This window comes from Desmodus rotundus, chromosome 13 (genome assembly GCF_022682495.2).
Source record: "Desmodus rotundus isolate HL8 chromosome 13, HLdesRot8A.1, whole genome shotgun sequence".
Lineage (NCBI taxonomy): Eukaryota > Metazoa > Chordata > Mammalia > Chiroptera > Phyllostomidae > Desmodus > Desmodus rotundus.
Genome location: NC_071399.1, coordinates 74,575,130 through 74,588,334, shown reverse-complemented (window position 1 = coordinate 74,588,334; position 13,205 = coordinate 74,575,130). Strand labels below are relative to the sequence as shown.

The 13,205-nt window shown below is 41.0% G+C and overlaps 2 protein-coding genes across 4 annotated transcripts in view; one reads left to right on the top strand and one right to left on the bottom strand.

The window, feature by feature from the left end:
• Positions 1-1,791: 1,791 nt before the first annotated feature.
• On the bottom strand, positions 1,792-12,249 carry CLN5 (CLN5 intracellular trafficking protein). Its single transcript, XM_024569008.4, has 4 exons — positions 12,028-12,249; positions 10,123-10,288; positions 9,251-9,476; positions 1,792-6,404 (listed from the first exon to the last, which is right to left on the bottom strand). Exons 1-4 carry the CDS (start codon positions 12,243-12,245, stop codon positions 5,893-5,895), a joined length of 1,122 nt encoding a protein of 373 aa, XP_024424776.3. The 5' UTR covers positions 12,246-12,249; the 3' UTR covers positions 1,792-5,892.
• A 16-nt stretch (positions 12,250-12,265) lies between these two features.
• Positions 12,266-13,205, top strand: part of LOC139440507 (uncharacterized) — a 168,047-nt gene continuing 167,107 nt past the window's right edge. For all 3 annotated transcript variants that reach the window (XR_011650736.1, XR_011650735.1, XM_071220195.1), the window contains exon 1: positions 12,266-13,167. The gene's annotated coding sequence lies outside the window, so the exon portion shown is untranslated. The remainder of the gene's footprint in view (positions 13,168-13,205) is intronic.

Below are 13,205 nucleotides of genomic sequence, written 5' to 3'. Positions count from 1 at the left end.
ATGAGAAGAAAAAAGGATGACGTAGACTTGGAAACTAAAAGTAATTATTATACTATTTCCCCCTCTTAGTAGTAGTAAAAGAGCATTGATTATACAAGAACTACCTGTGTTAGTGAATGAAGCGTTTTTTTCCTTGCACAACTTTTGGAAAATGGATATGACAAACATAATCAGTTCTACTAACCAAAGCTTTATTTGGAAATTTACTTTTTGTACAAATGGAATTATATAATGCTTGAAATATTTTAAGTCACTTTATAAGCAAAATGTATAGCACTTGTTTATACTGTAAACTATGTGTTAAATGCTTTTATCAATTTAAGAATAAAGATAGTTACTAATGCTGTTGTATTACAATTTTTAAAAAACTAACATATATACTTAATTGATTTTAAAACAAGTTAAACTTTAAAATTTATGGTTTTAGTTTCAAATCTGTATTTGATGGATATAATATTTAACATTAAATATAATCTTTATAGTAGAATGGCTTTTGTGTTAGGCAAATTGAATCTATTCTTGAAATAAGTTCTGGTGCCTCAAGTGACAGGAAATTAAAAATTGGCCATAAAATTCTTCAAATTTTATAAAGAAAATGGTTAAATTAAAAATAAAGAATAGGTTCTTTCGACATTTAGAATAAGAATTTATAAAACAGGTTAATTAGAAATAGAATTCTTAGGGTCCTTGAACCCAGCTAGCCTGTTTAGAGAGAAATACCCATATAAATCCATTGCAATCAGAAAGGTTTTTATTTGAACTGTTGTAATTATTTTCACTACCTGTCTCCACAGTTTCCATAGAATAACCTCAATACCTTAGTAATCTGGGCTGTTTCAACATTATTATCAGAAAAAAAATCAGGCATGATTGAAGATTAAATCAGTGTACTGCATTCAAACAATTTTTATCATTATAGAAAAGTTTAGGATAAAAAGGAGGGACTGACAGGAAGGAGGAAGCTGTAAGGAATCTTTTCCCCACACATAGCTGGGAACAGTCTTCAGGTGGAGTCCAGCCCCAGGTTACCAGTGGGGCTTTTTTTTTAAGATGAATGAATTCACTGTGTTCTTTATAAAATCATGTTTACATTTATTGTGGTAAACTTTATAAGGTTCTTTCCACAGTATTGACTTAAAACTTACAACTATAACATCACTCAATATTCAGAACTCCCACCCATAAAGAAACCAAGACAGGAAAATTCCATGCTATCTATAGTCCTAGGATATCATCCTTCATTTGTAGACAAAGCTTTAGAAGCTTTCAAAATTTCTTGGATTTAGGAAAACTGGTCATTGTACTTATCCTCCATAAAAATGTCCAAGGTTTTAAAAATTGAAAAGGCCTAATGAGAGGCTTTGAAGGGGTCACGAGCCCAGGAATGGCAAGCCTCTGGAATCTGGAAAAGGCAAGGGGTTAGGAATTCTCTCCTTATTGCATTCTGAAGGAATGAAGTCTTCTAGTGAAGGGCCATTTTATTGTACTTTTCAATTACAGTTGACATTCGGTATTATTTTTATGTTAGTCTCAGGTGTACAGCATGATTAGATTTATCGGTATTATGTAATTGAAGTGATTCCCGGATAATTTTCCTACCCGACCTGGCACCATACATAGTTATGGCAATATTACTGACTATATTCCCCATGCTGTACTTGACATCCCATGTGACTACCACTTCGTACCTGTTAATCCCTTCACCTTTTTTATCCAGCCCCCAGCTCCCCTCCCATCTGATAGTTTGATCTCTGTATCTGTGAGTCTGTTTCTGTTTTGTTCATTTCTTTGTTCTTTAGATTCCACGTATAAGTGAAATCATAGGGTGTCTTTCACTGACTTATTTCACTTAGCATAATACCCTTTAAGTCTATCAATCTTGTCACAAATGTTAAGATTTCATGTTTTTTATAGCTGAGTCATATTCCATTGTATTATGTATGTACCACTACTTTTTACCTACTTGTCTACTGATGGACACTTAAGTTTGCTTGCATAGCTGGCCTATTGTAAGTAATGCTGCAGTGAACATAGGGGTGCACGTATCCTTTCAAATTAGTGTTTTGGAATTCAGATACATATCCAGAAGTAGAATTGCTGGGTTGTGAGGTGGTTCTATTTTTAATTTTTTGAGAAACCTCGACACTTCCAGAGTGGATGTAACCAGCTTGCAGTCCCTGTGGAGCTGGTTTTAATGTTACCAAGCAGCCAGAAAAGTTTTACCCATTTGCTGGCACCTAGCTTTCCTTTAAAAAAAGACACAAAACCTTTATCCTCAAAGTGAATTAAGAGCTTATTTTTTGAATAATCAGTCCCATAAAAGGATATATAATAAATATCCTCTCATTTTAAGTAGGGGAGAGAAAATGTAGAAAGTTTAAGGAGCAGAAAGGTACTTGGACAATAAAGGGTAAATAATGAGGAAGGTGCTAGAAACAAACTTTGGCCAACCATTTGTCTTTGGCTGTGAAAAGGGGAAAATGGTGTAGTTCTGGAGCATTGCTCTTTGTATAACATGCCTACAATTTATTTAAAAAGAATAAAATCTCGAACTTCAGTCCCAAAGAATTCATGAAGTGCTACCATAGCAGATTATAGAACTGGATGAAACTTCCTAATTTTTATTTTTTCTGATTTGTAAGAGCCAATTTTGATTTAAGGTTCCAAATACTTAAAAGTTTAATAGTTATTTTTATCTTTTGACTATACTCCTGCACCTACAAAAATGTATTTGATGCCACTTTGTGGGTATACATATCTAATGCTGAGCCAGAATTAATGAGTGAGGATATATTTATTGTGTAAAGCCCTTATATAATTCAAACTTCAACAAAATGGATTCTCTTAGAAGCAGAGGAAATTTTGTTAATTTACAACTTAACAGAAAATTGGCAATCAACATTTAAGTTATACCGCAACTCACAGGTCCACAAAATTAAATTGGCAAATTCCTGCCTGGCCATGTTTTGGTTTCCCAACTCCCATTTTGAAAACATTCTTGAAATCATCTCTATTCCAAAGCCCTTCTTCAGCTTTTAAGTACAGCTGACAGGTTTAGTAAATTCTTAAGAAGTACTTACATGAATGCAATGCTCTCTATGCTACAGTCACCTGAGTCTGTTACTTTCACAGAACTCCATTTATTCATATTCTTAGGAACAATGAAAAATCTTGAATTTTTTTTTTTTTTACATAACTTAGAATCTTGCTTTAAAATTTGAGTTACATGTACAGATGTCCTCATTTGTCTTTGCTACGGAACCAACTTCTGTTGTCCACAGTTAACACAAACAGGCACAGAAATTTGTGCTCATTACCCCAATATGGTTCTGGAAATCCAAAATAGTGTTTTCAGGGAGCACCGTGCCTAAGAATCCAGGGAAGGTTGGCACTGCCCAATTTTAGCCACTAGATGGAGATAATGCAAAGACACAAGTTCTCCTCAGTACTTGACTGAGCCTGCAGTAGGCCTGAAAGTGCAGCTTCTGAAGCCATCTGGAGTAAAGGGTCGGGTTTCTATTTTCAGACTACACTGTAGTGCCTATAATTTTGAAAAACAGCAAGTTCCTAGAAAAATGAAGTAAACGACATAAAATACAAGCCCTATTTTTAAATTAGAGTCAACAGAAACAAAATTACTCCAAGTTGCTTTAAAAGTCTGAATGCTTCATATGCTACAGACCAGTAATGTCTGGTATTAGTAACATACGATGCAGGCACTGATCTGAGGACCACACTAACGCTGAAAGTCTTAACGCTTGATAGTGCATCCCATTTAGTCAGTAGAACCTGGTTCAAAATGTGGCTTTATTACCACTCGCTGGGTAGCTATTGAAAGTCACTTAAACTTTCCAAGCCCTGATTTACTCATTTGGATCAGGTAAGTAATATTCTATGCTTAGGCTTTTCATGAGAATTCAATGGTCATGTACTAACCTCTCAGGAAGCACTCAAATCTTAGTACGGCCTGAATAATATAATTGGTACAATGAATACTAAACATGGGATTTTTTCCTTATCTCTGCTTCATCATCTTACTGACTAGTGTTTTTTCCATGAATAGAGACAATGTGTTCAGTTGATCTTCAGACATTTAAAGGACCCTGTAACCTTGTTTGATAGCCCTGATTGGAAGCACAGCTACTTGGAGATCCCTGACAAAAAGCTGTCCTCTCTGAAGTTTACCCTCTTCCTCTGAGCTGGCGGCTTTAGTGGGCAGAGGGAGGGCTACAAGGACATGTCCGCAGTCAGCTACTTCCATGCCGCATGTTCAAACTGCAGAAACACTGTGCTACCAGCTCAAAGTCTAGGTGATTATTACAAAACCCAGGAGAGGCTGGACCATGAACTTCATTAGGCAAGATCAAGGATGGCAGTTCATTCTTTGATTATAATATTATGGCACCATTTAGTGACCTTGTTATGCCAGTCACACATGGCCTCAAACTTTACAACAATCCTGATAGATGAATCATTTTACAGAGAAGGAAACTAAGGTTCAAAGATGTTAAGATTCCTACATCACACAATGCTGATTACTGGCTGGTTCTAAAATGCTAGCCAAATACTTACACACTTTTTAACCATATTTACTACATCTGGAACTGTTATTGGTGGAAGTGGGGTTCTTGAGGTATCACGAGGGAAAGAATTTCCTGAGAATTGCATGGGAAGATGGGGCTCCATGCTGAACTTTATTGATGATGTAAAATTAAGGGGATTCTGACTTCCCAATGTCCCATCTCCATCTGTCTCACCACGGAAAAAGTCCGATCTTCAGTAGGGCCAGGCTGAAGCTCAGTGTTCCAGCTCCATATTAAAGTCCAGTCCAGCATCCGGCTAGCTTAGCGTGTGTTTCCAGCTGCAGTCCGTTGCTGTGCTCAGGTATTCAGGCTTCCTCCTGGCGCCTGCATGAGGAGTCCCCATGGCCGCGGGCCACGTGGCTGCTAAGATCACACGGCTATGGAAAGAGAACGTGTGAATACACAGGGGAGAGCAGGTTCTTTGTTCCCCTGGGCTTATAACCACGAGCTTGGCTTTGGGACGGACCAGGTGCTTGCTCAAAATGACCAATCAGCTTCCCATGTTTTTGTGGGCTTCGGATGGGTGCACACCCCCTAGTTAGACTGACAGGCCTCTATGGTCTAGCACCTCCCCTGTGCCCCCAACAATCAGGTACCAGAGTGGGGGAGGGAGGAGTGTTAATCCCCTTGTGGAAGCAGTGCTATGATCCCCTGGGATGTGCAGCTGTAGCTTCCTGGTGAAGCAAATTAGGCCTAAGCTTTCCATTATAGTAATAAGCTCAATGTCTAGTTCCTTTTGCTCCCCTTTCCTATTAATTAGTTAAATACTGATGGTCAGAGAACTACAACTGCCGTAGCAATGGTGTCCAAATTAATCTTTAAGCTTAAGTGAATGGAACAAAATCAAATTAATAAAGCAATTCCAAAAGTTGCAAGAGCTGTAAAGTCAATATAAACTACCAAAAAGTACTTAAGTGAAAAAGCGTAACTACCATACCAGAAGAAAAGTAGCTCCTGTCATGGAAATGTCACTGAGGGTAATTTTAAAATCTTGGTACACCATATTCAAATTTTAAAATGTTGGAACTAAAGAGCCTATATAGCAAATATAAACTTTAGTTCTCCATATCAATAAAGGGTGGGAAACTGAAGTTAAGATCATGTAATATATTCACTCTGGCCAACACTATAGAGTTTCAGCTTCGTTCCAAAAAAATTCCTGAGGTATTATTATGCAGCAGTTCTGCCCCTGTGCATTTTACCTTTCTGCCTCATGGAAGAAAGACCTTAAAAAGTACACAAATATAAAAACTCCATGAGAAACTGATATGCTGGTGGTAGGAGGGAAAAAAGCATGAGAATAAAGGTCTTATAAACCAGAGATTGTTCTGTTTCTGTTAGGTAAAGGGATTTCTTCATATGTTATTTTAATAAAAGGGAATTTCATAGGTAAAAACCAATATTCAAAGTTATAAAACAAATAGAATTGTCTGTGTATAATTACTGCATCAAAAATTTTCAAGAGACTTGACAGAAATTCTTTAGTTGACAAATGTGGTTTGAAGGGGTAATAAAATCTTTTTATGTCTAAAGCAAGAGTCTTATTTCCTGTTGGCCCAAAAATAGATGTTTCATTTCCCAAATAAGTAGGTTCTCCACTGTAAAGAAATATTCTTGTGTAGTTGGTTTCTATCTTCTTGAACTCTGCTCCAAGTTCAGCCAACTTCTGATATGTCCTTAACACAAATTTGGAACAATCGTAGGATTCAAACCATGTCTCCGCCCCCTTTTCTGGGCTGGCTTGGATGGTCCATGTCTCATAATAAATTCCTGTTTCATTGTCCTGTTTTACCCACTTTGCCATTTTGTTAAATGTGTTTCCTAGTGAAGAAAAAAAAAATCACTTACGTGAATATCAAAACTAATCATGTTAGTTAGAAGTAAAATGTTCTGACCAGATTAAGGCCACGAATATACATAAATAAATGACAGTTTTTGAATTTCCAAACCCGCATCTCATGAAAGGAATTCAAGCTCAGCCAATTTTATTCCATGCTCACGGCACAAAGTATTTCTGAATTGTACACATTAGATATAAAGGTATATAAAGAGAAGTCGTATATACTAATTCTATAATCACTGAGGCTACAGTCAAAAGCAAAATTATACACATGCAGAAACTGTCTTTCTCTACCCTACTTAACAAATCTTGTATTCAGAGGTAAAGAGAAAAAGAAAGCAAGGAAAGTTGTAGAAGAGGAGGGGACGAACGGGCAAAGACAGCACGAGGAGAACCAAGGAGGGTGAGATGCTGCGCTTTTCCTGACGGACAGCCACGGAAGGCTGGTCTTCTAACGTGACAGGAGGAAACATCGTACCCCATCCACCTCGAATATTTGGTACTTCTTTTCATCATTGTACTTGCAGCTGTTGGGGTTCTGCTTACAACCTTTCTACCCACCACACACATTCTTCCAATAAATCCATTAAAATTGGAAATGTTTTTCACCAGGTTCATGGACTATTTGGACTCCTGGAGGGCTAACACTCCCTCCTACGACCTTGTACCAGCACACAGGGGACTCTAAATGTTAATTAGACACTGAACTCTGCATGGTTACAGCCTCATCAGCGCATTTATAATGCCCAAGAGCTTGGCATCAACATTTCACTTTGTCATGGTGTGTGAACCATTCTTAAGTTACTCCAACTTGACTCTGTAGAATCAGTACTTCATGCTACATAAGGAGAATGAATAGAGTGGCCTGCCTTTATCAATTTTATAAATTAAGACTGTGGAATAATATAACACGTTTTCTTAAAACTGGAGATATTGTTCTTAGTGTTCTTCAACTTGGACAAGCTAGTGCTGTAATTAGGAGATAAGAATGCTTCAAAATACTATTTTGTAACATGAAGAAAGGCCAATGGGTAAGATTAATCACAAAGCAAATGAATAACTTAAAAGATTTAAGTACTGGCATATTACAAACTATTTTACAGAAAATAGTGGTCACTTGTCCATTGACCATACATTTATGTCAGCAGAAAGAATTTCAGATAATGAGGTGGGAGAAAATGAGAAAGAGATATGAACTGGCCTAGAATGAAAGAAACAGTAGCGACTGATTACACAGCATAGTTAAAAGAGAAACAGACTTTTATATTACTGGGATGCTCTGGAGCAAATCAGTTAGAAAGTACAAACCACCATGGTATAGAGTCGAAAGATTAGAAAACAACATGGTGTGTACTTAACAGATCCCCAGATTACATTTAAGTAACACCAATTCTATTCCTGGTCTACATCAAGCTCTGTGACTTTTAGACAGGCAAGTCGTGATACCTGGCTGAACCTCAGTTCCTTATTTGTAAAAAGAAGAGTACCTTATCCTTCCCACTGAACACACTCCGAAATGTTTTGTACAGAGCCATCCAAGCAGAAAGCACGATAATTTCCTCACTTCCTGTGGTTCACTAAGTAACTGTTATCACAAACAGTGCCTTTATTATGTTTCCACTTCTGTGGAGAACAACAGTTTCTAATGTAAGCTCTGTACATGACATGGGCAAGCTCCCTACAGCTAAAAGCAGTGGTCTCCTCATCCCCATCCTGCACATGGGCAGGGAGTCAGTGAGAGGGATGCGACCAAGGTCACCCAGCCAGTTTCTGACAGAAGTTCTGCCGACCTCCTTTCTTTAACTAAATGCAACAAATGCAGCAAAGTTCCAACCGTTTGGACATTCAAATACATCTGAAAAACAGAAAATCTTAGAGATGAAACATTTAAATTGCTCAAGAGGCCTCAAATGCATAAGATCATGTATGTTTGGGGGGCCGTGAGCAAAGTGGCTAAGAAAGTGGTCAGTAGTGCCGGACTGCCAAGTTTGGAGTCCCACTTCCTCACCTGTGGGGCTTTGATCTCTTCGTGCCTCAGGTTCTCCATTTGTAAAGAGGGGGAAATAATAGCAACTATCTCAGGGGGCTGCCGTGAGGATAAATGTTGCGACCCACGTAAAGCACTCGGAACACTGCCGGGCCCAGAGGAAGTCCGCTGAGTGGTGGCTGGTATTATTTCTCAGCATAAAAACATTTTCACGTGTCATCACTAAAAGCCTCTTTTCAGGTGCAGTTAACAGGTCCATTAATCAGGTTTTTTTTCCAGGCATTTGATATCTCTCCCTCTATTATTTAAGAAGTATAATTAAATTGTGTAAAGTGTTTTTATCATTTCACTCATTTTTACCATGGGAACAGAGGCGGTAAGCTACTCATCACCACCTACAGGTGAAGTTTTGCACGTGTAGACTTTTAGGGCAAAGGTTGTTGGTTCCAGAAGTATGTTTTCTAAATTGACCCTATAAAGTAGACCAGCAATTTTCAACCTTTTCCATCTCATAGCACATATAAACTAATTACTAAAATTCTGTGGTACACCAAAACATATAGATTTTGCCAATTTGACAAAAAATAGGTATAATTTTGATTCATTCATACTGGATGGCTATTGTTTTGTTGGCTGTTGTCATTGTTTTATTTGACAATCTAAAGGAAAAGAGGTCGGTGCCCTCAACTAAAGTCAGGTATTGCGTGTTTCAAAAAAATCTTGCGGCACACCAGTTGAAAATGGCTGAATATAATGTTACTGAAATGCCTCAATGAAAATCATTTCTATCATTTAGACACTAATGCAATCAGAAAATACTGCCATATTTTTCAAACTTACCTGATACGGTTGCTACTTGAACTAACGTCCCATTTTCCTTCCAGTGCACATCATCGATTCCTTCAAAAAAGCAGGCAGCTCCTTGGTTACACCAGAATGGAGCATTCATTTCAGGTCGGAGGTGGGGAAATGTGCAGTTTCCAAGCTGGAAAAGTTCGTACCATTCCATTGTGTAGTTCTTGCCAGTGGAAGTACTTTTGAATCCAATGGCATCGTGCATGATTTTCTGTGTAAAGGTGATACAAGTACACAAGCATTCGTGAAGCAACCACTGAGACACACCACAGTGTGAGACCCCAACTGCAAATCAAGCAGAACCACCGGCCAGCTGTTCCTTCTTCCACCTTGCCATTCTCCTGTCCATTCTGTGGCTCCTCAGACTCCGGGCCCTCCTCCTCCTGGTTGTCCACTGCGGCTCATCTCAGATAGGAAGGACATGAGCGATGTGGACACGGCCTTACAGCTTAGCATGACTAAGAAAAGCCTCCACGCCACAGTCTCAGGAAGGAACATTATGTATCTCACAGGGGTGAGAGGCTCAAATGCTGAAGCGGCCTCAGATAAGTGCATTCGACGGGGCTGGAAATGAAGAAGTATTTCCTGCCTGCTTTGCTCTTCCTCTGGGCCTCTGCCCCTCCTACTTTCCAGGAGCTGGGTACAGGAATTGGGTTTGGATTCAGAATACTAAAAGGGGTGAGTGCAATTGCATTTGTTATCAACAGGATCACAAAACCTGATATATTTTTTTCACTACTCATTTTAAATACAGTAGGAGGAAAACCAATAAACATGATCTGAAGTATTCCTTCAAATCTACTTAATAATGATGTCATTTAATTAACTAAATTTAGAAGGTCAAGCTCCATCCTTACCAAGTGTCCCAGGAGGTCTCCATATTTAAATTCCCACACTGGGGCTTGTAGCCGAAAGACTTCAATGACATCACCACCCTTCATCATGGGGATGGGTGAGCCAGTTGGGCAGAAAGTATATTTAGCTTGACAGTAAGGATCTGGTGCCGGACGAAAGGAGAAGCGTCTAATAAAGAAAAAGAAACCATCAACTTAGGATGCTTCTTCTCGCACATTTTAAAACCCACATTTTCATTTCACATGTCAGTTTAAAGAGTTAACTTCAGCAATGCAACAAGAAAAGAAAGCGGCCTGAGAAGGCCATGGCAATGGGACTACAGCTGAATTTAGCTCAACACTTACTTGTCCCCTTCTGTATGAGACACTGGCAGGGGAAGGTGACAGAGAAAGAAGGTATCGACATATGTCCCATAAGAATCTGAGATTCCCAAGGTTCTAGCTGGACCTACTGTTTTACAATCCTAACACATCAACAAAATTCCTATTTTAAGTTAAAATCTTGATGTTAGCCAAAAATAGTTAACAACCCTTAGGAAAGTTTTTAAGATTTAGGTATATTTACATGTTTGATAGGTGCTTACCTGGTCTAAACAAATGTATAACTATGTATGTTTCACCTGCCCACACCAAAACCTATTTTAGGTCACAGCAATTGCCGAAGCATAATTTAAGTGTGAACTTAATGTTCTTACATTCAGTTGAGGGTATTAGATGGCATATACTTAATATTTGAAACTTTTAAACAAACATATGAAGTCACACTCAACACTCCGCCCTTAAGTCAAGTGGTTTTGGATTTACACTTTCCTCCTTATTTTGTTGAATATTTAATTTCTATCTTATGAACATTTTATCAACATTTCTCAGAAAACCAGCATCAATCCTAAGCTTCTCATTCATGTATATCAAGCAAAGTACGAAGTGGTGCAAACCGCTGAGCAGAATACACTAATATCCAGGTTTGGTAACAGCTGGCATTTAGACTTAATCCTCCTAACAAACCCAAGGTAAGTGCTACTACTATTCTGACTTTCTGACTGGGGACCTGTGGGCACAGAGATACTGAGTAACTCCCCAAGATTCCACAGCTAGTCATGGAGGAGCTTGATTCGATCTGCAGCAGTTGGAATCCTGAACTCGTTCCCAACCACTAGGTAATCCTGCCTCCTAAGTCGCTATTTTGTCATCCAAAATAGCTGTGCGTTTTCAAAATTTGCTCGCCTTTCCCATGCCTGATGCCGTCCCCATGTTTTCTCTCTGTTTAGCCACCCGACAATATCAGGCCAAGTAAACATTCTTCTAGGTCAAAAGTTGGAATCCACTTCACAGTTTTGCAGTCTCCGCCCTCGACTCCTGACCAGTGACCCGCCTCCAGACATAAGAGAGTGGACAAAGTCAATCACCTTCCGGGTTCGCCGGGGACCCAGGGAGCCGGGAATGCCCGGATCCCAGGACTTTTAGCGCTAAATGAAAACGGTAGGTCCCGGCGAACCAAGCTGTAAATTCTGCTAGAAGTTAAGCCGTCATGATAACTAATGATGGTGCATGACGTCATGAATGCGAAATTCAAAGTCTCCCCACAATATTCAAATAATTTAACAAATCACACGGTAAAATAGCATTACTCCCCCTTTCTTCCGTATCAGGTCAGCCCTGAGCCTGTCATTTGTCACTGGCTCCTGTCCCGAGGAAGAGAGTCCCCAGGACTGCACGCAACAAGCAGGGGCCACTCCTGAACTGCCAACTTCCTTTGATGCCAGCCCTGGCTGTCGTCTGACGCAGCCTCTGCAGGGCCGCGTGACCGGGACACGGTCCCAGCAGGCGCGAGTCCCCCACCCCTAAGTCTCCCGGGCCTCCCAGACCCCGGCCGTGCGCGCTCCCGAGCGCCCCTACGGGCGCACTCACTTGTAGGGTACGGGCCACTGGCGCCGGGAGGGCACGCCCGCGGCTGCCGCCAGCCAGAGCACCGCCAGGGCCCAGAGGAAGGGCGCGCGCCCCAGGGCCGTGCCAGCGCCCCGCTGCCCTCGGACCCCGGGGCCGGTGTCCCCCACCTGCGCCATAGGGCAGCCGCCGGAGCTTCCGGCCCTGCGGAGTTCCGCGACGGCCCGCTGCGAGGTGAGCATGCGCGGAGCCACGCCCCCGTCCCGCGCGACCTAGGGAATGCGGCCGGCTGGGGCCGGAGGCCACCGCCCTGGGTCAGGTGCCCCAGCCGCTGACTCAGTCACCCTGGTACCGGAAGCCTGTGCGAATGGGGCAGCGGGTCTCTGTCCCCTTTCCTCTGCAGTTCCCCGCACGGTGGCGGCTTCCAGACCTCCGACCAGTCAGTCAGGGTTGGGTGGGTCGGGCCTCCCAGCGCGCTGCATCTGGACTTGGGGTCTGTTCTTTCTCTAACTCGTTCGTGGCTAGTCTTCTGGCCTCACGTCTCAGTTTCAAGATCACTGTTTTTGTTTTGGAGTTTTTTCTGACCTCTCCTCCGCCACAACCAGGAAAACCAAAGCAAACCAGATGAACAAACAAACCCAGCTTTGGGCTACTCTCTACCACTGAACGCTTACCCTGCCCCACACGGCCCAGACTAGGTGACAACAGACATTTCAACGAAGGAGAAACTTTATTTGAGGTGGTGGATGCAATGAGGAAGACAGTTTGGGGGACTGACTTGTCTTCACATGACCGGACCAGTGATAAAAATGGCCAACACCAACAACACGTAGCCCAGGCTACTGCTTGAAGCGCTACCCACGCACCTCCTGTTCAGATGTTTTTCCTTGTTTAGATCTACCACTTGAATAAGGAAGAAGATTCTGTGTGACCTGCTTTTCTTTGACCCTTGAACCACCCCAAGAAAACAATGAGATCAACTGCCCTACGTTATGGCCTGCCATGCTGTTATCACGATGTTGATTTATGACTATAAATAGAACCTTAAGTCCTTGTCACTTACAGTCACTTGCTTTACAACAAATCAGCAGCATCCTGGGCTCTTAGACCAGGGCCTTCCAACGCGGTCATGTCCCCCGCCACGACCGAACCATCGTGATACCTGTAAGTATATAATAAGCGAGGTAGCTGTAATAACCAGA

Excerpts from the sequence above, each read along its gene's own strand:
- CLN5 (XM_024569008.4), bottom strand. The coding sequence starts at position 12,245 with ATGCTCACCTCGCAGCGGGCCGTCGCGGAACTCCGCAGGGCCGGAAGC. Across the intron at positions 10,289-12,027 it reads CAGTGGCCCGTACCCTACAA|ACGCTTCTCCTTTCGTCCGG; the intron begins GTGAGTGCGCCC and ends TTTCTTTATTAG. Across the intron at positions 6,405-9,250 it reads TCAAGTAGCAACCGTATCAG|GAAACACATTTAACAAAATG; the intron begins GTAAGTTTGAAA and ends TTTCTTCACTAG.